The 27,723-nt window shown below is 45.1% G+C and overlaps 1 protein-coding gene across 1 annotated transcript in view; it reads left to right on the top strand.

The window, feature by feature from the left end:
• The first annotated feature begins 5,784 nt into the window (after nt 1-5,784).
• SDC2 (syndecan 2) overlaps nt 5,785-27,723 on the top strand; it is a 129,119-nt gene continuing 107,180 nt past the window's right edge. The window contains exons 1-2 of the mRNA XM_045287291.1: nt 5,785-5,883; nt 5,994-6,119. Of these exons, the coding sequence (XP_045143226.1) occupies nt 5,785-5,883; nt 5,994-6,119 (225 nt within the window). The remainder of the gene's footprint in view (nt 5,884-5,993; nt 6,120-27,723) is intronic.

Below are 27,723 nucleotides of genomic sequence, written 5' to 3'. Positions count from 1 at the left end.
GCCGTGCGCGCGGACGCCCGCAGTGGGAGCTCGTCTTCTCCTCGGCTCGGCCAGGGCTTCTGGGGCTGGATCTCCTTCCCCCAAGTCGCCCGAGGAGCGCCCCCTAAAGGGGGCCGCCGCCAGGGCGTCCCCTCTCGGTTCTTTTTTTGGTGGTGGGGGCCCTACCTGGGCTCCCCCTCCGACCTCGGGCCGGCCAAGTGGAAGCCCGGTCGCCCGCGGTGGCGCCTGCAGCCTCGGGGCCGCCAGGGGTCACGGGTGGGCAGCGCTGCTGTTCCTGCTGCTTCTGGGCCCCGCTGCTCAGTCTCTTCACCCATTAATAACTCGCCAGTTTCTGAGGAACTGAACTCTCTCCCCCAAGGGTGGGGGTTGTGGTGGTGGGGATGTCACCCTGAGGTTGTTTTTGTGAGTTTTCCACACTCTCCTCCCCTCCCTTTTGGAACCCAGGCAATTTAGGATTGGGTAACCTCTTGGGCTCTGGGCAGCGAGTAGGCATTTTTAACCAGCGTCGGAATGTCTGTGTGACTCCCCTAGCTCCCCAAACGTTGTTCGGGGTTGGAAAGCTGGTAACATTGTCTACCGTGGGGAATCAATGAGTATTGGGGTGTACAGGCGGTGAACAGGAGCTCCAAACCTTAGCCATTTTGCTTTTTTTATTAAGTGATGGTTGAATCCGGTGGGTTTGGGGCTCGCTGAGTCAGTTATGAACTTTGGCTTGCATATTCAAAAGGAGCGATTCTCCGTTGATTTCCGGAGAAAACATCACTGCTCATCTTGTTGCAAAATAGGGCAAAGGGAGAACTCCATCGTACGGTTTTGAAGAAAAGCCTGCCTTCAAAAGCTGTTTGGGCTCCGGAGGACGTTGTGTGCCGAGTTCTGTTCAGTGGGGTTCGGGGCCTTGTTAGGAAATATTACCGTTAGCAGGTGCTAGAGAAAGAATGGTTCTATCTTCTACCTTTAAAAAAATTTTATTAATCGTCATTTCTCCTTAAGGTAGCTTTTCGGTGACTTCTGGGTGCTTCCATTTATTGGCAAGTTCTTTTTCTATTCAAATCAAAAGTGGATGCTTTTATAATGAGCTGATTTCTTGTGACTGGTTCTTGTTCACGTAATTGGAATAACATGGAGAAGAGTGATTCGAGACTCTGTACATGCCAGCGTACGGATTCTAGTGGAGTCTTTGGTGGGAAGTGAGTCCGTCCCTAACAGAAGCTGTTTCAAAGCTCAGAAGGTCTGGCCATCCCGTTCACCAAGTCTTATTCAATCGCCATTTGTTTCATAAAGCATAAATATATGTGGGGGTTGAAACCCTTTATTATAAAATTAAAATCAGCCACATAGCACATTCCATCTAGGGCTTCACATTTTCAACTGAAAATAGCAGGCAGCTAATTTCCTGGGATTGAGGAGTAACGGTGTGTGGAGCTATAAAAAGCAAGAGGGCTGGGGGGGGGGGTTCTACAGTTACTTAAGTTTTGAATTTTATACTTTGCTGGAGGGAGGAGAGTGGTGTTTTTATGACCGACACAGGGCCATCAGGGCTTGGCCAGGGAAAGCCGGTCTGTTCATGGTGATGCATTCAGACTTTCCGGTGGGCGGCGGGTTGGGACTTTCGCTGCTGGAACCTGGTGCAAAGGGAAAGATTGACGGAGTGTGGCAGTAGTGACATGCTGCTGTTTCTCTACCTAGAGTTTTTTTTAATATGGCTCTTTATCTGTAGAAATAATATATTATGGACTGCTATAAACACATAATTTGAACTGTAAATATGTTTAAGGAAAACGCGAGTTGAAGTCATGGAATTTTAAACGCAATTTAGATATCTGTGTACACGAAAAGACATTGTGAAGGCATTTGGGCTTCCGTACAGCTCTCTCAGTGTATTGTAAGACAGGCTCTGCCAAGTTTGCCTTTGAAGTTGGTCATCAGACAACCTTTTGCAGTTCTTTAAATATATGTACCTATATGTATCTTACCTATCTCTCTGTATCTATATATCAATACATAGATTTAAAGAACTACAAAAGATTCTTTATACATATAAAGAACCTCATAGAGGAGCTGATGCCAGGGGCTTAAGTGGAGAGCAAATGTTATGAGAATGATGAGGGCAATGAATGTACAAATATGCTTTTCACAATTGATGTTTGTGTAGATTGTGATAAGAGTTGTAGGAGCCCCTAATAAAATGATAAAAGAAAGAAAGAAGTCACAAAATGATACGGAGGAAACTTTCTTCTTTAATAATGTGCTATGGAGTTTCAAGTAAAAGTTTACACAACAAGTTAGGTTCCTATAGGACAAGCTACACCAAAAAAAAAGTCTTATAAAAGATACATATGAATAGGTGTATCTCTATATATTTAAAGAACTGCATAAGGTTGTGGAAACGAGGCCTCCTTTCCATTATTAGTTGGGTATGATTAAGAGGTTGGTGTCAATTGAAGAAGGAAGGGAAAGATCTCCTAAGATCAAGTTTTCAGAAGGTGGGTGTCCAAGAAGCAATTTGAACTTGTTCCCAACTTCTGGGACCTAGTACATCTAGATTTGAGAGTGTGCAGCTAAACAGCTAAACAGCGGACTGAGTAACACAAACACTCAAATAGCACCTTGGATAATCATTTGTTTGGCAGGGATTTCAGAAATGCTTTAGTTAGTTGTTGTTTTTTTTCCGGTGGGAGGAACTACTTTTAAACTTGATCAGAAACTCAAGTTCTGTGTATTAGTCTGGGTACTTTGGAGAAACAAATCCACAGCAACTCATGTATCAGAGAGAGTTTTATGTAAAGAAAATGTGCATCACGAAAACATCCCAACCCAATGCTGCCCAAGCCCACAAGTCCAACATTAACCCATTAACCCAACACCAGTCCACAAAGTCCTCCACCTCACAAAACAGAGGCAATGATGCCGACTGCAGGAGGAAAGCTGAGTCAGTGAACGAACAAGCATCTCAGCACTGGCAGGGGTCTCCACACGGCTGCTCCAGCACCCAGGGCTGCATCGGGATAGGTCCATGTAGCTTCTCCTTGGGGATGTCTTGTAGGAAGTCAATCTTGCAAGCTGAAGCAGGGAACTGCTAAGGCAGCTGCATCTGGTGCGACCATCACAAAACAAGAGACCCGAGAACTAGAAAGGCGAGGCTCCACCACCCATCTATCCCTCCGCCTTTCAGTTAGCCCCACATGTGATTATCGGCCAGGCTGGCACAATTAACTAACTCATTCTGTGTGTGATTGCCTTCACAACTGTGGTTTTATCCTGAACAATTGAGCCCAGTGAACTCCTTTTTGAAAGGGCAACGAGTGTCTGGGATCCCCCAAAGAGCGGAAGGTGGGATGTTTTCTGGTTGTCAAGGCCCCTGAGGCTGACCCAGTCACGCAGACACACCAACCAGCTCTGTCATTAAAGTTTATAAGATGGCCTGTAAAAGCACTGTGCCCTTGGCATGTCTGCCAGAAGAGGTCCAGCAGGTCTCATGAGAAATGCCCTCTGAGGTTAGAGCATAAGTTCTCAAACTTACTTGGCCTACTGGCCCCCTTTCAGAAAACAAACAAACAAGCAATCCCCCGTAAACTCTGCCCTCTGGTAATTAAAAGCTTGTGTGTACTGTAGAGTCCACAATTGTAGGCATCTACTTTTGCAGGACCCCCCACCCCCCACCCTATCATTTTAGTGCCCCCAGGGGGCAGTGCTACCTACTTTGGAAAACTTAAGCATTTGACTTGATTTTCTCACCTCCGTTGGAAACCAGGTTACCCATCCTTTTCTTCTTGCTGAGGAAGAGATTGTGGAGGCAAAACGTCTCTGCCCGATTTGTGAGATGCTCCTCAGGGTCCATTTGCCTTTGCTGTGAATCTACTTCAACTCATGTTGACCCCAGATGTTAGCATACAACTAACTGCTGCACAGAGTTGTCAAGGCCTGATTTTCAGAAGTAGACGGCCAGTTCTTTCTTCCGAGGTACCTCTGGATGGGCTTGTACCTTATCAGTTAGCCACTGAGCACGGAACTCTTTATGCCACTCAGGAAACCCGCCTTCCTTATGCATTGAGGGTTTCTCCTTTAAAGTTCTGTTAGTTCATGTCCAAGGTCAGAATAGCTTTCCATGACCAATCCAACCCTCATTCTATCCTTCTGGAAGTAGCAAAGCAGCCTGATGAACAAGGGTGACTGGGGAAACAGATACACAAACAGGTTGTTTCAGGGTTTCACCCCAGACCTCTTCAAGTGGACGTGGAGGGAGGAGAATCTGCGTTTTTGAAAAGTATCTCAGGTGATTCCAATGAATCAGCCATATTCGGGAGCCACTGGTCTAGACTGCCTTTAACCCCCATTCACTTCTATTGAACTACAGTGAAAGCTTGCAACAGGCTGTGGGACCCTGGGGATCAAGGGCAGGGTGTTGAGAGCCTGGGCTTGGAGCCCGTGTAGTTTCAGATGCTGGAGCCATACGATGGACTCCGTGTCAGACCAGGGGCAAGATAGAGAAATGCGGAGTCGTTTCAAAAGTGACTGTTTTTAAACGACTGTGCGTGTTTGTGTGTGTGTGTTGGTAATCGTAGACGTGTAGTAGACTGGATATAAGACTACAAAACATTACTGATGTGAACATAAAATGAGAGGATCAGGCACGTGGCCGAGGAGACCCTGTTTTCTCATCCCAACCCCTGCTTTGTCTCTCTTCTTGACTTGTGTTTGCTTAGCTGTGAAATGAGGGAACCAGACACATTGTTCTGTAAGGCTTCCACGCCCACCCTGGTGGCACAATGGTTAAGTGCTCAGCGCTTACCAAACTCTTGGTGGTTCAAGCCCCTCCCAGTGGCTCTGCTGGAGGAAAATGCAGTGATTCACTCCCACAGAGGAGCCCTGGTGGTGGAGAGGCTCACTCAGTGGGCCGCTAACTGCAAGGTCAGCAGTGAGGGAAAGATGAGGCTTTCTGTTTCCGCAGAGTTACAGTCTTGGAAACCCATGAGTCGGTGGCATTGAGTTTGAAGATCACAGTGTAGAACATGCAGTGGGGCAGTACTTCTCTGTCACACGGGGCTGGTAGGAGTCGAAATAGGAACCTCTACAACCACAGCCCCCTCTTTACCCCTGGCACTCCCTCTGTAAGGGGGGGCCCTTTTCACATCGCTGGCCCACTGCAGCTTGGTGACCACCTGTGGATGCTTGCCTTCCGAAGTGCGGATTGGACAGTGTGGAGCAGTGCTTCCCAAAGTGGGTGACACCACCCCCTAGGGGGCGCCAGAAAGACCCAAGGGGTTGCAAAAGCAGATGCCTACACTTTACCCTGGATTATGTGCTAGACTTCCAAGGTTTTTAATCACCAGGAGGGCATCCAGTAATTTTATTTTTTTCCCCAGAAGGGGCTCTAGGTCCAATCAGTTTGACCTGCTAAGGACCATTTGGATATTTATAACATCATCTGTGGTCCATACAAAATTATCAACTTAAAAGTTAACCTGCTCTATTTGTGCCAACATTTCATTCAGTAACCCCAGGTGTGATGGCTTAGGAGTCCTCGTGGTGTAGTGGTTATGTGCTGGGCTGTGAAATGCCAGGCCAGCAGTTTGAAACCACCAGCCACTCCTCAGGAGAAAGTGGGGGCTTGCTGCTCCCATCAAGAGTTGAAGTCTCAAAAGCTCACAGGGGTAGTTCTACCCTGCCCTGTAGAGGCAGCATGGGCTGGTTGGCCGTGAACTTGATTTGGAATGTGATGGCCTGAACAGTTTGTTTTGGGTGAGGCCTTTGATCTTAGCTGTTGTTGAGGATTCCTCGGGCCTCATGCGTGCTCAGGTTGAACTTGCCCCGCCCTTGGTCCAGAGGCTAGGGCTGGCCAGTGAGCTGCTGAAGCTCTGGGCAGTGGAAGCTGTGTGGTGCAAGGTCAGTGGAACACAGGACACCGGAGGGGATCTGTGCCCATTTGCCAGCTTTGACATCTCTAGACGGCAGGGTCATCAATGCCACAGTGTTGTTTCCATGCACGGTCCCAGCACAGCACCTGTGCCTGTGAAGGCTTCTTCCTGTTTCCTTGGGCTGGATTGAGATCCTGGTGCCCTAGGTGGTCTCTGGTGAATGCTGGTGGGCTGCTAGTCTCCTGCCACGAGGAGACAAGGGTGGTGAGTGTGTGTTGGGGAGATTTAGGGAGAGGAAAGGGAAGGTTTTTTGTTTTTAGCTAAGGGGTACGAATGCATGGAATTGCTTCCCTTTGGCAATTTGAGCTTCAGAGCGTAATGTGGAAAATCGCAGCTGCAGTTTGACTGGTCTGTTTTTTAGGACAGGTGGAGCATTGGCCAGGGGGTGGCTCTCCGAGTAAGAAAGGGCTCTACTGGAATAGAATTGTGAATGTCTGGTATCTCAAGGAACTGCTGGTAGCGGAGGGAGAGGGAGAGAAGCCTTGAAGCTTGGCCGCCCCCACTTGAATTTCATGTCAGCAGAGCAAAGCCTTCTAGCAGGTGATGTTCAAGCTGTAGGAACATTTTAGGAAAGACAAGGTAGATTTTCACATTTCTTATCTGTAATGTGGAATCCGTCTTGTCCAAAATGTCACAAAGGGCAGGAAATGTGCCCTTTACAAAACATTTTGATGCTTATTTTCTCCCCTGTGTGCCTCCAGGTATATTAAATGTAAACATTACTGATATTGAAGAAGTCTGCAATTGTAGAATAGAATTGACTCACTGAAAGCAAGTTTGGTTTTTTTTTTTGGTTCCTTTATGCAACTTGGCTTCATGGTAAGGATAAAGCATGGAACAAAATACCTCCTAATTATTGAAGGAAAAAATGTTTCCATATTCTTACTATCTATCTGTAAACCAAACCAAGATACTCACTGCTGTTGGGTCAATTCTGACTCACAGCAGTCTGGCTTTGAATCAGGCAAGCAGTGGACTGCAAACCGCAAGGTCAGTGGTTCAAACCCAACACTCTCTCCTTGGGAGAAAGTTGAAGTTCTCTGCTCCCATAAAAATATACAGCCTTGGAAACTCTATATGGGGTCACTGTGAGTTGGGATCCAATTGATGGCAATGGGATTGGTTTTGGGTTTGAATCTACTTACCAACTGAATAACCTTGGGCCAATGTCTTAACCTCTCTGTGCTTAGTTTTCTCATTTGTAAAATAGGAGAGCCTAAATTAGGTTCTTAGGACAATGTGAGCCAGAAGAAACCTTAAATGTCAAATGTTAGTCTTTGTCATTCTAATGCATGATTTCCTGCCTCCCTAAAGGAGCCCTGGAGATGGACTGCTAGCCACAAGGTCAGCAGTTCAAGACCACCAGTTGCCCCTTGGGAGAAAGACAAGGCTTTTTATTCCTGTAAAGAGTTAGTCTTGGAAATGCCCAGGGGCAGTTCTTTTTTGTCTTATAGAGTTACAGTGAGTCAGAATTGACTCAATGGCAGTGAGTTTTTCAGTTGGTAAAGCACCCCAGTTTGGCCTTGGCAGTAGACCTGGGCTCCTGTAAGAAACTTCTGCCCAGAGGGCGGCCCAGCACATGCATGGTAACGTCTGGGCTCCTTCCCGTCTCAGTCTTGGGGATATGGTCATGGTCAGCTTTTCTCTGTCTGTGATGGGAGGTTGGCTATTTCAGGCTGGTGAAAGATTCCCTATGGGGAATGAATGAATCTGTGTGCGGTAAGATGTAGAGAGCCCATTTATGTCCAGTATTTTACCTCTAGGAATTCACCCAAAGGATATCATTAGCCAGGTAAATATTTTTCACAAATTCACCTATTTATAACCATTGAAATATGGAAACAACCTGAGTATACAATAGTAGAATAGTTAAATACAAGTAATCATATATTAATAATCATAAAGTCTTTAAAATGTATTTGAAGGATGTTTGTAATAGACAAAAAAATAGGACGTGGAACTTTAGGAAGATCTTGGCTATAGAAAATAAATGTTTATGCATCTGTCTGTCTACAGAGAGATATATACAAATGACTTGAAGGCAAATCATGATGGACGCAGGGATGGTTTCTGAATTGTGAAGTTGTGAATCACTTTCCTTTCTGTCTTAACACTTAAAGAAAATCTGTTTCACGTGTTCAACAATGAACATCCAGCCCTTTGGGGTTATAAATGTACAGATTAGGAAAAAAATGAAAGTAGATGACTTAAGTGTCCAATTAAGGAGGTTCGCAGAAGAACGAAATAAATAAAAAATGGAAAAACGTAGGCTATTAATGGGATAGAACACAACAGTGTCCAGAACCGATGGCCACAAAACCCAAATCTGATTCTTTGAAAAGAGGAAGAAAATAAATGACTCTATCACCAGGTGCGGTCATAGAAAAACACGAGTTAGAAATAAGCAGCCTCAAGCGTAATGGATGAAGTAATTACAGTTATAGAGGAGTAGAAACATGATGATAATGCCATGTGCCACTCGGTGCCAGTCCTTTTAAAAACAAGTTGAACTGGATGGTTTCTTGGGGGAAATATAAAGACCAAAACGGGCTGAAGAAGTGAAAAATCTGAGTAGGCATGACCAGGGAAAGCAGTGAAAAAAGAGGCCAAGATTTGGCCCTCAATGCAGCACGATGTCCAGAAAGAAAAATCGATAAATTAAGTCTTCTTCAAAATTTGAAACTTTTGATGGGATCCAGCTTATTAATTTTGAAAGAGTGACAAGAAAAACTACAGATTGGGAGACAGTAAAGCCTGCATGCCCGACAATATCTAGACTGTGGGCAGAACTCTCAAAATGCAATAGAAAACCAACAGTCCAATTAGAAAGTGGGCAAAAGACTTGAAGAGCGATTTCACTAAAGAGGATATACAGATGGTAAGTAAGCACATGAAAAGATGCTCAACATCATTAGCCATCAGGGAAATGCTAATTAAATTTACAGCCAGAGAACCAATCAGAATAGCTAAAATAAAAATTAGTGGCAACACCAACTTAATGTTGCAGGCGACACTGGAGAAATTGGATCACTCTTCGACTGCCAGTGGAAGTGTAAACTTGCACAGCCACTGTGGTAAACTCTCTCTCATAGAATGAAGCATGCAGTTTTCATAGAGCTTAGCAGTTGCATGCTTAGGCATTTATTTCTAAGAACGAAAACTCATATTTACAAACACCTGTGTACTGAAATTTATTCATGGTAGCTCGGACTGGAAACAACCTGAATGCCCTTAGGTGGGTGAAGCGTTAACAAGCCTCGGTTCAACCACACTGCAGAATATGACCTCTCGATTAGAAGGACACTGTACTGACATGACAGTTTGGATGAATCTCCAGGTGATGATGCTGCGTGGAAAAAGCTAGTCCCCAAAGATTGTATACTCTTTGAGTCTGTCATGTGGCATTTTTGAAAGGACAAAGCATAGAATAGGAGTACAGGTCCATGATGGCCACATCTCTCATGTGCTGAAAAAACATGGGGAACTACAGATTAGTAAATCAGCAGAAATAAGTCCATGCTTACCTTGATGATTGGGTAACCCAACACTAAATACTCTTTATGTGAGTGTACATGTGTGCATAACTGCATGCATGTGTGTGCACACAGGAGTGCACGGAAAAAACGGGGTCGTGAATACGATTGGTGGATCATCTCAATGTCAGTATCCTAGTTATGACCAAATACTGGTTTTGTATGTGTGAGCATTGGGTGAGCTATGTAAATTATCTCAATAAAAGACTCTGGTTTTAAAAAAATGGCACCAGGCCCAGATGGTTTTACAAGCAAATTTTTCTAATCCTTCAGAGAACAGACAATTGTTGTTCTAGAGCTTAGAGATACAGGAGACTGTTCATTTTCTTTCATGAGGTTAGCATTATTCTATGCTAGAACTCTAAAAGCACATGAAAACAAATCTATAGGGCAGTATAAATTATGATCCCTTATGCCTAAATTTTAAAGAGGGTATTGTCGAATTGGAGGATCATCAAACAGCTTATCAGAAGAATAACGATGAGCGTAAATAATGATGAGGTATTATCCAAGGATTACTTGAACATCAGTAGAGGCAATGCTATAAATAGTTTCAGGGAGATAACAATACGATCATCTCAACAGATGCACAAGAAGCATTCAGTGAAAGTAGATACAGATACCAAGATAAAAGCCCCTAAATTATGGGTCGCCGAAGTTTACTGTATTCGAGTTACTGCATCTGTGCTGAGGGCTCAACTCACTTTCTGTGTTTAGGAACCAAAAGGCTTGTGTTTACTGAGTTGTTAGGCAACAGTGTGCAGTTACATGAGGAACAGGTGTATGGCAGTGTAATAAAGCATGGGTCATAGCATATATACATTCTAATTCAGCCAGATCGCAGCCCTTGAATTGCTACTGTTGGGTTGTGTGCTATCCCCAATTAAACCGCTATAGGAGATGATCATGAAGGGGATTGTGTCAGGCTGAGTTGACTAGAAACCAAATCCAATGACACTCATATACGTATAAGAAAGAGCTTTATATCATGAAGTCATCATGCATCAATAAAACATTTGCAGCAGAGTCTAATTCAAGTCCCTAAGTCAGATGCCAGTCCATGAGTCCCTTTTCAGACTCACACAGCCACATGCAATGACGCAGAATGCAGGAAGATCACCAGCCAGTGGGTGCGAAGTTGTGGATCCAATTGTGGTGGCCGCATCACAGGGCCCGCACATGGCTCTTCAACAGGCAGGTAAAGGGATAGAGAGGGAAGGGCCCCAGAATCCTTCTTAGAGAAGGCCATGCCACAGGGAGGCACCATCAGGCTGTGACCTGATTGACAGGTGAGACTCTACCCCTACGTTTTTATATCAAGTTGAAACGAAATTATGTAACTGCCACGGCGATGGAATCAGGTGAATTGAGGTTCAGTTTCAGGTGTGACCACTTACAAGCCATGTGACCTTGGAAAAAATTTATCGACACTGAGCCTGGGCTGTTTTTTTTTTGCCAAGGCAAAACCTGGGGTCATAGTTTTCCCCCTTTTTGTTTATTTTAAAGATTTAGCTCAGAAATGGCTGAACACTCCAACAAAAATTGACCCATGGCAGATGTTTTAGTCACACTCATTTTTTCTTTTCTTCTTAGTTTTTGTGATTCTTGAATATATTCTGTGCGTTTATACATATGTTTCTTGCTTCTCACTTCCATTCTATTCTTAACACCAAGCAGCATATATTTTCACAAATGTATGGCCACTTTATTTTTTACCAGGCAGCGGCTGATGCAGAATGACTTTTTTTTTAGTTTCCCCCACCATCCATGTCTCCTGAATTATACTCAAAGTTCCAATGGGTGTATGATTTGGAAATTAAGAATTGGAACCTTAAATCCATAAACATTTGTTAATTGTTTAGCTTACTAATGAATTAACACTTTATGTATACTCCTGCTTCTGAATTGATGTAGATATTAGTGGCAAATCTTTTTATTTGATTATATTTCTGTTCCGATTAGTATTGAGTTAAGTTTTATGTTTGCTTTGTCAGTCAGTTGGCATATTGTAGCATGTCTACCAAGAGCTTTCCTGGGCTTGAACATGAAAGAGACATTATGACATGGTGTATAACTTCAAAACCAAACCAATCTCACTGCCATCTAATTGGTTCTGACTCTTAGTGACCTGATACAATGGGATTGGTCTGCTCCTGTGGGTTTCCTAGAAGGTAACACTTTATGGGAGTAGGAAGCCTCATCTTTTCTCCGAGGAGTGGCTAGAGGTTTTGAACTGCTAGCCTTGTGGTTAGTAACCCGAGGTGTAAAACACTATGCCACCAGGGCTGCTATATACCTTTAAGCAACTATTTGACCACTGGTTCTGCAGCCTTTCTGCACATTAAATTCACCTGGGAGCTTTCAAACTTAAATGATACGTAAGGAATCTGAATGGAATCTGATCAATGGAATCTGAATCTCGGAGATTGGGTCCCAAATGTCTATCTTATAAAAGCTTCCTGGGTGAGGCTTGTGTCCCGATGGATTGAAAGTCACAGCTCTAGATCACTGCTAACTCCCCTTGAGCTTATAGGAATTCAGGGCTGGAAGACTTTGTTTTCTCGAAGCTTGTGCTGTGTTGCTTGTGACCAAGCCTGATGTGTGGCAGTGGCTTTACAGGGCTCCTCTGATTGTCACTGTGTCTAAAGCTGTGTCAAATCGGAACTTGCTTTTCCCGTTCTGGTGTCTTCAAGCCCCTTCGACCCTCTCTTGTTCTTTCTTCTGGCTCATCCTCGTGATGCATTTATGAACTCTCCAGACGAAAGGACAAATCTGTAGGTATAAGTTACGACATCTGCGGATGTCATAAAAACAAAACAAACAGAAGAAGAAGAACACGTTTATGAACTGTCCAGACCATCCCCCCCCAAATCTCTAGGTCTAAGTTGTTTCTCTGAGAATGTCTTAAAAGCAAACCAAACAAAAGAAGAAGAAGAAGGAGAACACTAGCAAAGCGTCTGAAGATTTCCTCTCTAAAGGAAAGCTGTCCCTCATGGAAGAAAGGAGACGGGTTGCAGAAGAGCCTGGTTGGCCAGCTTACTAGATGTGCCTGAGTCCAGGCGTTGGACAGAGAAGTGGTGCTTTGTGCTGATTGGGAGTGTGTTCTGGGTGTGTCTGAATTGACGGGTTATATGTAAGCCCGATACATCAGTCTTAACGACGGCCCTCTTACCTGAACGGCACTGAACTTAAGCAACGTGGATCTGGTTTAAGCCGCATGAGTGTCATGGTGTTTTTGTTTGTTTCCTGGTTGAAGTAGGGAAGACAGAGTGCTTTGACTGTCCACTGAATAAGACATCTGAGATGTGGCCATTACCTGGTCGATTTGTTGTTTACTTTGTTCACGTGTCTAATTTGGGTTAATGTTTGCCCTTACTGGACTCTGAAACTCAGCTTTCCATCCCTTGACTAAATGGGGTTATGAATATCTTTAACCGACTGGGACTTAAGAATTCTCATTTTCTCTAAGCCTTTAAAAATTTTATCTGCAGGATAGCATTAACATGCTGAAGCCTTTACAAACTGCCACTCAGCATATCTCTGTTCTACAATAGACTTGGAAGAAGGATTGTTCCATGAAAACTGAAAACAAGCCATTTATTAGGATTCAGAAGAAGTCTATACTACCTATTGAAGTTGTCTAGGATTTCATTTTACTTGAATCCACAATTAACACCCATGGATGTAGCAGTCAAGGAATCAAATGACACCCCTTCGGAGTGTAAAAAAGCCGAGAAGTCACCTTGAGGGCTCAGGGGCTCCTGACCGGAACCATAGTGTTTTCAGTCCCCTCATCCTTCATGGAGAGCCGGCCAATGAGCACTTCTTCAAGAAGACTTGGTGGGGTTGAATAATGACGTTGTGAAACCTATTGACCATACCATGGACTGCTAGAAAAAACGAACACATCTCTCTGGGAAGTAGAGCCAGGATGTTCTTAAGAAGAGGGGGTGGGGAGACTTCATCTCAGGTACTCTGGACACGTTGTCAGGAGAGACCAGTCCTTGGAGAAGGACATCATGCTGGTAAAGTAGAGGGGCAGCGGAAAAGTGGAAATCCATCAACAAGATGGATTGACACAGTAGCTGCCACCAGAGACTCAAATGTCAGATCGAACAGGTCCAGGCAGTGTTTCCTCTCTTAAACCCGAGGGCACTATGAGTTGAAGCGGACTCAGTGGTGCCTAGCAACGGAAACCTCTTGACCAAAATTCATTGTCCCTGCTTGCTATTGCTATTATGGCAATGGTAGGGTTAAGTGTGTCTTTATAACACGTGAAGTACAAGCATGGAATCAATCACCTCAGAACAGTGGTTCTCAACCTTCCTAATGCCATGACCCTTTAACACGGTTCCTCATGTTGTGGTGACACCCAACCATAAAATTATTTTCATTGCTACTGCAACACTGTCATTTTGCTACTGTTATGAATCGGGCGACCCTGTGAAAGGGTCGTTCTAACCCCAAAGGGGTCATGACCCACAGGTTGAGAACCGCTGAAGAACTTAAGCGTGTAAATTTGAATTCTCCCCATACCCTCCATTGTATTCTAGAACATTGGTGTATTTCAATTTGTGGACAGCAGTGTTCTTTCCAGGGGCAGCTGGTCCTCTGACAAGAGTCAATAGCTTTCACATTAGGCCAGTGGCTCTCCATGGGTTCCGTGCCATCAGTGCCTGCTGAATCCTCTGGGAGTTGCTGGTTCTCAGCCTCAGCAAACACATCAGAAACTCTGGGGAGTGGTGTCCAGGAGTCTGAAGTTTTACAGAGCCCTCCAGGTGATTGTATGCAAACTAGCCTTTGGGCACCACTGCAATAGATGCGTACAACAGTGGTTTCTCTCCCTGGCTGCCAGGAACAATTGAATAAGGCCCAGGTTCCAGCGTCTTTCATGACCCTCATAGATCCCCAGAACGATTCTAAGGTGCAGTTAGACACCCAGGCCATTTGCTTTCATACACTCTGGCTAAACAAAAGCTGGACTCCCCACCAGCTGCTTAGGCTTCACCTAAGGGCTCATTATAAATGCAGAATCGTGAACTCCACCCAAGACTTATTGAATCATACTTTACATTTTAACAAGATTCCCAGTGATTCATCAGCACATTCAAGTTTGGAAACACAGCTTTATAAAAGTTCCTTTATAAAACTCAGCCCATAGAACACCCCTAATTTAGAACTTTTGTGAGGAGATAAAGCGACTGCTTTGGCTTTTGCTGGGCAGTGAATCAGAGAAGCACCCACGAGGGCAAAAAAGAAGGGCTCCCACAGCTACTGGGTAGATGGACCTGAGACTTTTTGGCATGACAATGGAGGACACATCAAGTTCAGGGGAGCAGTTTTGACCTTGCCACTTGCAACCAGTAACTCCCACTCAAGAGTGGAGTAAACAACATAAAGGAACTTTGGGACTCAGATAGGGAACGGCCTGCAGTGGGGCTGTCTTCAGGCCTGGCTGCATCCAGCAGCTCCAGTGTGTATAAGGCCTCTTGTTTGTTAGCCCAGCGCCTCTCTCCTTTTTCAGATTTGCTCTCAGACCCTCTATTAATGAACAGCCAAGCTGCTGTTACAAAGAGGTCCCTAAAAATCAGGGCTGGAAACAGAGGTTTAATTTCTTTTTCACATAAAAACCCAGAGGACAAGGCTAGGACTGGTTCTACCCTGTGTCCTCTCTGGCTCCTACGTGTGAGCCCAACATGGCTGCCCACCGAATAGAAAGGGGAGAGGTGAAAGGGCGGACACACCATTCTTCTTAGAGCTACCGCCGAGGCATATGGCCTAGGAGAGAAAAGGGTTGCTTCCTCAAAGAGAAGGAGCCCGGTGGCAGAGTGGTTCCGCATGGGGCTGTGATCCTCAAGGTCCACAGTTGGAAACCACCAGCCGCTCTGAAGGACAAAGACGGACTGTCTACTCCTGTAAAGATTGCAGTCTGGGAAACTCACAGAGGCAGTTCTGCCCTGTCTTACAGAGTCGTTCAGAGTTGGCATCGGCTCCATGACTTTTGGTGAGTTCTCAAAGAGAAATGGAAGGACTGCTCATTAATGGTGGCAGGAGAAATGCCAGGGCCCTCCCACTGTGCTCTGGCTACCCCTTGGTGACTTCTTTCCCTCTCAAAGCTTATCTTCCCCTCACCTGATTTGACCGGGTGGAATATTTGGCATACTTTGCAATTTTCCTGACGACCGATTTCAGATTTGGGTTCAGGCATCACTCTAGACAGGTACAATCTGTTACCTTGAATGTGTGCATGGTGACAGTGGAATAGTGTGTGTAGCATAGGGTGAGTTTAACCCCCCTTTAGATTTACTTGGCATTTTATCCTAGAAAAGAGAGGAAGTAGAGGGAACTTGGATGCTACACCCGAGGGGTGGGGTCCACTTCCTGTCCCCCTAGTCGGAGGGGGCAGTGGTGGCTCAGTGGTAGAGTCTGCACCTTCCAGGTGGGAGACCTTGGGGTGATTCCTGGCCCGTATACCCCCTGCCCTCCTGAGCAACCACTACCCATCTGTCAGTGGATGCTTGCTTTTGGCGCTGGTGCGGAACTCATTTCAGTGGACTTTCTAATTTTTTTTTCTTTTTGAAGTCATTTTATTGGGGGTTCATACAACTTTTATTACAATCCATCCATCCATCCACTGTGTCAAGCATGTTTGTACATTTGTTGCCATCATCATTCTCAAAACATTTGCTTTCTACTTGAGCCCATTGTATCAGCTCCTCATTTTCCCCCTCCCTTCCCACCCCCCCTTATGAACCCTTGATAATTTATAAATTATTATTTTGCCATGCCTTATACTGTCCAACGTCTCCCTTCACCCACTTTTCTGTTGTCTGTCTCCCAGGGAGGGGGTTGTGTGTAGATCCTGTGATCAGTTCCCCCTTTCTACCCCACCTTATCAGTCCTGGATTCCCTGTGTTTGCAGTTCTTATCTGTACCAGTAGCCAGACTTGTAAGGTAGAATTGGGATCATGATAGTGGTGGGGAGGAAGCATAAAAGAACTAGAGGAAAGTTGTATGTTTCATTTTTGCTATACTGCATCCAGACTGGCTTGTCTCCTCCCTGAGACCCTTCCGTAAGGGGATGTCCCATTGCCACAGATGGTCTTTGGGTCCCCACTCTGCACTTCCGCTCATTCACAATAATCAGATTTTTTGTTCTTTGATGCCTGATACCTGATCTCATCGACAGCTCGTGGTCACACAGTCTGGTGTGCTTCTTCCATGTGGGCTTTATTGCCTCTCAGCTAGATGGCCGCTTGTTTACCTTCAAGCCTTTAAGACCCCAGATGCTGTATCTTTTGATAGCTGGGCACCATCAGCTTTCTTCACCACATTTGTTAATGCACCCATTTGTCTTCAGTGATCGTGTTGGGAAGGTGAGCATGAGCCCTGGTGGTGCTGTTGGGTAAGCATCGGACTGCCAACTGCAGGGTCAGCGGTTCAAGCACACCAGCCGCTCTTAGGAAGAAGGATGAGGCATATCTGCTCCTGTAAATACGTGCAGCCTTGGAAACCCTAGAACAGGCTTGTGAAGAATTGGAATTGACATGTTGCAGGAGGTTTGGGCGGCTGGTTGGTTTTCTGGACTCAGATGGGCTAAGAAGAAATGACCTGACTATCTGTGTTTACTTCTGAGAAGCAGCCCGGGAAAAGCCTATGGCTCACAGCATTCCCTTGCCCATGGGGGCTGACTCAGTGGCAGGTAGCCCAGCTGGTGTGTCATATTTGAATATTATCAGCAAGCCAGGTAAACGATAACTTAGGAGAAGTTATTTGATGTGTTTCATCAGCATGGGCGACTGGTGTGGTAGAAGCATTCAGTGAGCAATGTGCGGTGGATCTCTGACTTCAACGGATGGTGAATTTACACAGAGGGAAAGATGCAGTTGTGTGTCATTGATTAGTAATGTGAATCTATAGTTATTTATTTGACTTTTTGGCATTCTGAATTAAATGGTTTGACTCTTTTAACTATGAAACCCCCAAACCACACTCACGGCTGTTGAGTCAAGACAGAGTAGACTTGCTCCTGTGGGGCTTGAGACTGCATCTTTACAGGCGCAGGAAGGCCTCCTCTTTGGTGGTTTTGAACTGCTGACCTGTGTTTAACAGTCAGCCCATGGAGTAACCCAGTCGCCACCAGTGCTGCTAGACTAAAGATTGTGTGTGTGGTGGTGATTGGCTCATTAAACAAGGGCAGGCCTTACAGAATTAGGATCTGTGTCTGTGCTCATCTTGTTCTCAACGTGCTGATTCTTTGATTGTATTTTTAACACTTTAACGGATTGCACCAGGAATTTGATCGTGATTATAAAAAAAAATTTTTTTGATGGACCTCTATGAGAATAGTGCACAATATTCAAAATAGTATGCAATTTCCCTAAGCCTCTCAGCTGAATGCTTATTGTCCTTTTCATACGAATGGAGATTGTTCGCTTAACTAATGTAAATGAATTAAAGTTTCATTTCCCCCGCAGAACTTTGTGCATTACATGAATAAGATTTACCCAAAACATGATGGTTGGTTTAATAAATATTAAGGGAGCATTTGTGAAATGCCTCGTGGCAGCTGCTGTTTCTCTCCTTGGCCCTTAACTACTCTTGTAGCGCTTCACCAGGCTGCTTGTTGTTTGGGGCCTTGAGGTAGTGTTCCCGGAGACAAACGGCCCCGAAGATTCAAACAGATTTCATCCTAGACCATTACTTACAGGTGGTGCTTCGGGCTCATTCACAGGAGTCTTAGAGTTTACTTAATAGAACGCCACCTCGCTCTCTCTCTCTTTTAAAATTAGCATCCTACATGGCTAGGGATTTGGTTTTTATTTTACTGGAAATGTCATGAACAACAATAAAAAAAAGACCTCCTGGAAGTATCATTATCCAATAAGCAACGAAAAGATCAAATGGAATGAATATCAACTGACCCCAAGTCCCCTGATCTTCTGGATCGCCTGGAGTTATAGGGGTGGGTGCTTCCAAGAATACAGGTTTTGATGGAGTCATCATTTTAAAAAGGGCTTCATAAAGGCAAGCAAAGTTGAGATTTCTTCCCTTAGAAGTAGCGAGGGCCCGCGTCTCCACTGTCTGGGATGAACAGGCCTGTGTTTACATGGCCATTTTATGGGGATTTTAGAGGAGAATTCATGCATCAGCTGGCTGGGAAGATTAGCTGACCTTTAAAGCTTTCTTCTAACCTTAGATAATATGATTCTTACAGTATCTTGAAGTTGAGCACCAAGTAACTTAAAACACAGTTTCTATCCTTTTCCGGTAGCTTCATCTAACTAAGGCTAGAAATCTATTGTTGGCCTTAGTTGAAACGGTATGGCATTCTGGGACCAAAGTTCTTTTAACATGTTGACAGGCATCTTGATTTTCCAAGTGTAGGGAACAAAACAACCATTGACAGTGGGCATTGCTTCAAAACGTCAAGTGCCTCTTCTGGTTAGCTCTATTAGGTGGACTGAGGAAGGTGAGCCCAAGAGTTGGGTTAGGAGACCAGGTCTACTTGAGACAGTGAGTGACCAGGCGGGAGGAAGGACTGGGCCAGCCAGAGTCCCAGCAGAGACAGAGGACCTAGATCGATAGGAAGAGTACATGGCAAGGGACACTTCCCCAAACTACTGAGGCTTTTTGCTTCCAGAATATTCACTCCTGTACTCCTTGCCTACCTGGAGCAGGTAGTAGGCAGGTTGAAGGCTAGGCACGCTGTGCCATGGTCCATGGGCGAAGGGCCAAACTTATCTTATGGAGGTGTATGTGACCCGTGTAAAAAATATCTTCCACGCCAATGAGAGACTGAAGGAGTGAGTCTAGGTTAGAAACCTTTTCTCTACCTCTACACACTTGCCCACACGGCATCCACTTCCATGTCCTTCTTTATTCTGGATGAGGCAATAGAATGCTGGACAGGTAGCCAGACTTGAATTCCTACAGGCTGACCTTTCGGCACCAGCCAACAGCTCTGACCTTTGGCAGCATCGCTGAACCTTTCTGGTTTTGGCCTCTGCTTCCCCATTGGTCAAATATTTTCATCCCTGTCATCAGCATTCTTTATTTCTGTGATGGTTGTCTTTACAAAACAATTAAATACAAGGAAACTCTTTTTCTACTTTTGGCCCTGGAGTCACGTTTTTCATATTCCAGGCCAGACTTTAAAGTCTCCTCTTCTTTGCCAGCCTAGTAAATTGGTTACAGTTGTCATTCCGAAGGCAGTAATCTCTCAGGACTAAACCATTTCCTCTCCCAGAGATGCCACTTCATCGAAATGTGTGAGCTCAGATTTCTTCCTCCCCGATAGGAGGCTGGCGTTTGCTATTGAATGTGGGAAATAGAAGCTGGAATAAGAGGTGATACGCTCACAGTTGCTCCGGGGGGAGAGGGGTGTTGTCCACCTGTTAGAGACAGGAAGCAACTGGGGTGTGGAGGCCAGCTGTGCGTGCTCTGTGGACAACCCTTTCTGTACTGCAGGCTCTGAGTGTCACACATACGGATATACGGTCTTGTTTCCTGAAGTCGGATCCCTCCCTCCCTCTTGGCCATCGAGCTGATCCTGCCTCACAGGGACTGCACAGAACAGGTCCCCTGGAGTTTCTGAGACTGTAACTAGGTACGTACCACATCTTCCTCCCGCCGCAGACTGACTGTCCTCTTAGAAGCGGGGCCATCTGCTGTTTCTGAGGAAGGACCACGAGGCTCCGGGAAGCACATTCTTGTTCTCGGCACCTCAAGGAGCTGGGGAGCCTCCTTCTAAGGCTTCTGCAGGCAAACATTTCCCCCAGCATGCTCTTGGAGGACTTTCCAGCTGGAAAGTTGCCTGTAAAGGTAGTGGTAAGAACGATTATGCGGCAGATGACCCACCGTCAGGCAGTAGCTCAGCCCCGGGATGGCATGAAGAGCCCAGTGCTGCCCAGCAAAAGAGCATTTCCAAACCAGCGACCTCCTCCCATCCAGGGCTGCCCTCGGCTCCCACGGCGGGTACCAGAATCACCTTGGTGAGGGGGAGGCGGTTTGTTCAAAAGGCACCATCTAGGGCCTCCCCCTACACCCTTCATGGAGACACATCTCTGCCCGTGCTCCCAGAGCCCAGGTGGCGTAGTGGGCTCCTTGTTAGACTGCCAACCGTAAGGTCAACAGTCCGAAGCCACCAGCCGCCGGGGGAGCAAGATGAGGCTTTCTACACCCAAGAAGATTTTATCTTCTCAGAAACCCCCCCGGGGCAGTTTTCATCCATCCTATAGGGTCACTATGTATAGGAATGGGCTGGCTGAAGGCAGGGGGTTTTCTACCCCTTCCTGGTGGAGCTAAGTGGATTCTGAGTCAATAAGCCCCTAGGGCAGAGAACTACCCCAGGGCTTCCAAGGACGGAATATTGACAAGAGCAAGTTGGTGGGTCTTTTTTCCCCAGTTAGCATCTGGTGGATTTGAACCACTGACCTATTGGTTAGCAGCTGAGCACTTAGTCACTCTGCCACCAGCACTCCTTCAGAAGTCTTGTGAAGTCAGTCAAAATATACTCAGCTTTAAAGAGGCTGAGAGACAGGAAACTGTGGAAGGACTGTCTGTGGAGACCACACCTCTAAACTAGTTTGTTTTTAGCGCCATACCTAAGGACCTCGCCGAAATGTACAATTTGACAATGAACTGGGAATCAAAACCTACCTAGTTATTTACTCTTTTTTTCTTTTTAAGTTTATGTGGCCACCCGATAGGATAATTATCAAGCAACATTCTTCATTTTATGCTGCTTACAGTTGCCGTGTGTCTGTACAGTTGATGTAAATATATGGTTACCTATATTTGAGATATAATTCACATGCCACAAAATCAGTCTATCTAGAGTTACTTTCACCAAAAAAAGGTCTGTCAAGAAAAAGTACACAGTTCAGTCATTTTTTGTATATTCCCAGAGTTGTGTAATAATAACACCCCAAACCAAACTCAGTCCATTCTGACTCACAGCAGCCCCGTGAGCTTCCAGGACTGTGAATCTTTATGGGAGTAGACTGCTGCACAGTGGCAGGTGGGTTTGAACCACTGACATTGAGATTAGCGGCTCCGTGTACAACCCACTCCTTCCTTATGTACATAGTTATATACGTAAATGTGCGTGCGTGCGTGCTTCCAAAAGAATCTTAAAAAACCAATTTGGTTTCAATCTTTGTTTCTCCCGGGTCTTTGTGTGGTTAGGGAAATGGGACACATTAAGAGATAGGAGTTTAAGGAAACGTGGAAATACCCATTAACTGACTACCGGAGGGGGCTTCAAAGAGTTTGTGGAAACATGCCGTCATCTTTTATTTCCATTTTCCTACGAACTTTCTGCAACCTCTTGTAGCAAGCCTTTTGGCCGTGAAGCCCCTTCTGCTTCATTTGAGCCCATGTGCCAAGGATACACCAAGAGGAGGGTTTGCTTTGTTTTTTAATTCTTCCTTGAGTTGTCCTGTGTTGCAGGGTCCTGGGGTGGAGCATGTTTGTGGTGTCGTTGCCTCTTGCCTTGCCAGAGAGGACTTGGCTAAGTGAGCCAATGAGTTCTGAATGGCCATCCGCCCTGGATGTAGATTTTCCAGGCCCGAGTTTCTTTAACTGTAAGATGAACGTCCTGTATGCATAAGGTGACCAGATGCCCCGCTTTTGGTGGGACAGTCCCAATTGTTAACAACTTTTCCCCACGTCCCACGGCGTTTTTAAAAAGTCCCGATTTTTGGAATGAATGCACGACAAGCTAGGGTAGACGGTTTTCGGCTGCCATGTGGCTATTTTGCCAGGATATGAGTTTTTTCAATGGTGTCCCGCTTTACCAATGTTAAAATCTGGTCACCTTATGTCTGCAGTATATCCACAGGTTACAAATAGCTGACGTACGGACAACTCCCCTTTGCCCTTTAATGTTAGATTAAATTTGCTCTCACTTTGAAACGATTGAACCAGCCCCTACTCCCAGCAGATTCTTCATCACGATGATCTGGCTGCAGGTGCAGATTTCAGATCATTGAGAAAGCCTTTGCGGCAGGCAGTCGAGACAAGCTAAATAAGAACCACGTGGACCTGCTCCCATGTCCCTACAAATGCCACTCAAAGACACAGTCGGGATGAGTCTTGTTTGAAACCAGCAGACAGCCTGAAAATTAGTTCTCATGCCTTCCCACAGCTCGAAATTATGTGATTCTTTTATTAATAGTTTTATTGACATATAATTCACATATCATATAATTTAATAGTTTAATCATATTAAAAAGAATTGTGTCATCATCACCACAATCAATTTCAGTACATTTTCTTCTCTCCTCATTGTTGCTAGCTCTCCATTTCCAGAACCCAGCCTCCCCTGCCATGCTCCTGCAAAACCAGACTCACTGCCGTTGAGTGGATGCCAATTCACAGCAACCCCTCATGGGTTTCCGAGACTGTAACTGTTTATGGGAGCAGGATGCCCTATCTTTCTCCTTTGGAGCAACTGGTGGTTTTGAACTGCTGACCGTGCAGATCATAGCCCAGCGCCTAACCATTAGCTATGTCCCTAGGTACTTATTAATCCAATTACTGTCTCTTTAGATTTATTTATCCTGGATTTCTTGTACAGAAAACCATACAAAACAAAAACAAGAAACAAAATAAAACCAACCACAATGACAAAATGAAACAAAACTCTCAGTGGGAAAGCTCAAATCACTCTAGTCAAAAAGAAAATCAAACGGCAATGACAAGTGTTGAATTTTAACTGAACTGTGTCTGCCACAATCAACGTTACAATGCTTTCTTTCTGATGGCAAGGCCATTCACATCATGGGACTGTGGTCGGAGGGGATTCACTGGAGTCTTAATCTATGTGGGAACTTTGCAAATGAATTTTGGGCCTCCACTGTCATCTGTAACTTCTGCAAACTTGAGTGTTCAGAATCTAAAGCTTTGATACCTTTCCCTCCAGAGTTCGAGTTTATTATTGCAATCCTGGGATCACACAGGCTGGTGTGCTTTTCCTATAGGATTTAGTCGATGCCTCAAAAACTGTGTGATTTTTTTTTTAGTTATTTTAACTTTTTAAAATTAAAAAGCAATTGTAAAAATTACACGAGACCATATAGGAACATATATTTTGTTGTGACCCTGTGTGCGTCTTAGTAGGACTTCCTTAACGGGAGAGTAGTTGACTGCTGGATAAATGGCTGGGACCTCTTTCACAGTATCTTCATTTTATTCTAGGGTTGGTTGGAATTTGGAGACATAAGCTCTTAATTGTTCACAGATGGTGAATGGATGTAGCAGTAATAATAGTTAGTAATAATACGGCTCACTTGTTAAGCTGTTGGTTTTCATCCACTAAATTTCTTTGATCTGAAGTTTGGCAAAATCTTCAGTAGCGCCAGTTCGAGAAAATAGGCCGTTTTGTCTTGCAAATTTTGGTACAGTGATATTAATGATGTGGTCTTAAAGCTGTCCATGTAAACACAAACACACACACACACTGCAGGTCACTTGGGTAGAAGCAACACGGATAACCTGGAGACTGAGTCAGTATCAAATATGTACAGCAGAAGTACCTTGTCTACTAAGCTGGAATCATATGTGCAGAGAACCTGCAGCCTCGTGTACGGCCCTCTGGTGCTCTGAGTAAGGTAGGGACCTTGTTAGTGACTCCAACTCACGGTGACCCCGCGGCTTTCTGAGACCAACTCTTTATGGGAGTAGAATCCATACACATCTTTCTCCTTCGGAGTGGCTGATGGTTTCAAACTGCTGACCTTCAATTAGCAGCTCGGCTTCTAACCACTGTACCACCAGAGCTCCTTGTCAGGAGAGGCCCTTTCCTGAAGGCTGTTGAAGAAGTATTGAAGGAGTCCTCGTGACCTGATGGTTCTAAAGTTGGAATGCTAACTTCAAGATTATTGGAGTGGAGAAAGAGGAGGCTTTCTGTTCCCATCAAGATGCATAGCCTTGGAGACCCCTAGGGGCAGTAGTACTCTGCCCTATGGGGACACTATGAGTCAGAATTGACTGGGAGTTTGATTATGTTGTGAAGGGAGGTGGGGCCAAAGTGGCACTTCCTACTTGGGGGATAGGGAGGTAAGAATCCTTTGATTTCCCTTGAAAACCATCGGGTTGATTTTTAAAATTCTCACTTTGCTTTCTGTAAAAGTTCTCAAATCCCTAAGTGTCAATAAAATGAACTGGTAGCCCGAGGACCCAAGCCGTGTGCAATCACTGCCAGTTGGAACCTACCTGGCGGGGCTGAATCGGCTTTGTGCCAATCAGGTAGAGTTCAGTGCCTATCGGTTCTTAACCTGCACGAGAGAGGACATTTTCAAAATGGTGAAATTTTTTGAGAGAGTAAGTATAAAAATAAGACGAATGTGCTTGTTCTTGAGGAGTGATTTGGGTGGAGAATAGCATTCTGGGGCTCTTTTAATAACAACAAAATAGGTGTGTTACAAGAACATGTGATTGCTTTCACTAAAATGTTAAAAGATCTTTTACCTGGGGAATTCCTAAATTTACATTTCAAATTGGTAAAAAGAGATAAGTATCAATTCACTTTATGTTATTTATTTTTAGAAGTAATGGTATAAGCCTAATTAAGTGTTGATCGCTTCTCATCGTTTATGCTGGTTGCATATTTGACTAATTTAGTAAATAGTCATTACTTGGAATCAAGTGGACGCTCCGAATACATTATCTTCACCTGTGCCCTAGGAGTTCCTGGAAAAAGGTTACCTTTTTAAACAACGTTTTACTGTGAATTGGGGAAGGTTTACATAGCAGATCCATTTTCGATTCAGCTCTTCATGCACATTTTGCTTCACTTCATCGATGGCAGACCTTACCATGTAACATCACTTATCCGACTTCCTCACTCCGTTTCCTGTTTCTCTTTTCTCAGTCTTTCAACAAGATGACTTTTCTTCCCAGGTATGTAGAGTTGATGTAAGCATCCAGCCAAGAAAACTTGGCAATGACAGTCTTTGTACTTTAAAAATACCATAAATAGAGCCTATTTTACTAACCTGTTAGCTACATTATATTTCCAAGAAAACAATGTTTAAATGGGTTTCACTTGTGACTTGTTGGCAACAGCGATCCAGTATTAGAAATCAGCGTGAGTGCCATAGAGCTAGCAATTTCTAAATTTGTGGCTTCTGCTGCTTTGCTAATTTTTAGGAGTTTTTCAACTCACAAGTGTCTCACAATGAATCCGGGAGAAGTAATAATTCCATGAACAGGGTTCCTACTTTCCTTCCCTTCAAAGAGCCTCTTTGCCTCATCCCCAAACAACAAAAACAACAACAGCAAAAACTCTCACTGCTACAGAGTTGACTTCCTACACACAGCGACTCGCTATGGCAGAGTAGACATGACCCCGTGGGCTTCCAAGATTGTAACTCTTGAAGGAGCCGAAAAGAGATTGTAACTCTTTAAGGACCAGAAAGCCCCACCTTTCCCCATTGATGCAGCTGGTGGCCTTGAACGGCTGACCTTGCCATTATCAGCCTGTGTAACCCACTACGCCACCAGGGCTCCATTTCCCACCCCACGCTGCCCCTCTGTGGTGTTCAGTGTGTGGACACCGTGCATGCTTACTGTTTAAGGATTAGCGTCTGGGGAGCCAGCTTGAGAAAGCAAAACAGAAAACCCCACTGGCATTTAGAGAGTTGACTCCGCAGAAGATGTTGTTTGCAATGCGCCGAAAACATAAGGTCCAAACAGCCGGAACAGGCCCAGTGCCAGGCAATTTCACCGCAATAGACAGCGTCCCGAAGCAGTCCTCTAAGGAGCATCTCCAGCTCACAGCTGCGGTCTGAGTGTGATTCTGCACATCCTGCTCCAGGAGACCTGCATTAGCCCCAGGGCCCCTGGGGTACCTCAGGGGCGGGGCGGGGGCCTGTCTTTTAAACAAAAGATTCTTCTCACGGACCCCCAAGGGCAAAAGCCTGAACCGTGTGGAGGTTAAAGGAAAATGGTGCTCTTGAAGGTCGGACTTGGAGAACAATCGAGGAAGGGAGCCGCCGTCCTGTTCTTCATTGCACAGATGGGAAAAGCTGACGCTCAGAGATGTGAAGCGACTTGCCCAAAGAGGCCCAGCCAGGGCTGAAACCCGAGGTAGAGCCATTTCAGATAGAGCTATAGGAGCCCTGGTTACACATTGGGCTGCTAACTGCAAAGCCAGCAGTTCGAAATCACCCGATGCTCTTCAGGAGAAAGACGAGGCTTTCTACTTGTGTAAAGTGAGTCTCTGAAACCCACAGGGTCATTTCCACCCTGGACTACAGGTTCTCAATGAGTCTCTACTTGCCCCATTGGTTCCTTGTGAGTCGGCATCAACTCAATGGCAGTGAGGTTGCATTTTCGTAGCTAGAGCCTGTATCCCTAATGAACAAGATTCTCACATCAATGTAAACATTTAAAGAAAAAAAAACCAACCCCAAAACTTAGTGGAATTCTGTGGTTGCCACCTTTTACAGAATGTTCAGGCATGATCAAAGTTTCCCTTTAAGCCGTCGTGTCGTTTTGTAGTTGTTAGGTTTGTTAATTGCCATTAAGTCGATCCTGACTTGTGGCCACCTCACCTGTGTGGGAGGAGAAGTGCCCACAGAGTTTTCAAAACAGGAAGCTCGTGGTAGCAGGTCTGCGGGTCTGAGATGCCTTCAATTCTGGGTGGGTGCAAGCCACCTGCCTTTTAGCTAATAGGGTAGCGATTCCCGTTGGGCTGCCTGGGACTGGTAGCATTTTATGAGGGAGAAAATCCGAAGAGATCAATTCCAGTAAGTCCTAGGTAAGATTCTTAACAGGCAAGAAAGGCATACTGGAGGGCTCTGGTGGCACAGATGGTACTCATTGACGTGCTAACCTCAAGGTCAGCAGTTTGAAACCAGCCGCACCTCAGACAAAGATGAGGCTTTCTGCTCCCTCCTGTAGCCGCAGTCTCAGAAACGCAAAAGGACAGTTAATGCTACCCCGTCCTAGAGAGGCTCTTTGAGAAGACTGGATAGCAGGGAACCTTTTTTTAAAGACAGTTTAAATCTACAGCGCTCCTCTGGAAACTAGGAAGGGTGTTTATCGAAGGACCGTTTTCTTTCTGGTCAGTGTTTGAGGATTTAGGGCCTCCAGTCTGGAGAAGGTAGGTGGGCTCACATTATCTGTGCTCAAGAATGTGTGTGGGGTCTTCGAGCCTCAGGCTAGCCTGGCTAACAAAAGGCTTTGTTAAAGAAGAGAGGTATCTGGAGTTCTTTGAGAGTACTGTGTTTGTGGCACATCTGTGCTGGGTATTGAGAAATTTACCC

Source organism: Echinops telfairi, unplaced genomic scaffold (assembly GCF_000313985.2).
Source record: "Echinops telfairi isolate 266 unplaced genomic scaffold, ASM31398v2 ScPeMD7_1;HRSCAF=3_0, whole genome shotgun sequence".
Classification (NCBI taxonomy): domain Eukaryota; kingdom Metazoa; phylum Chordata; class Mammalia; order Afrosoricida; family Tenrecidae; genus Echinops; species Echinops telfairi.
This window is presented reverse-complemented; position numbering and strand designations above follow the sequence as displayed.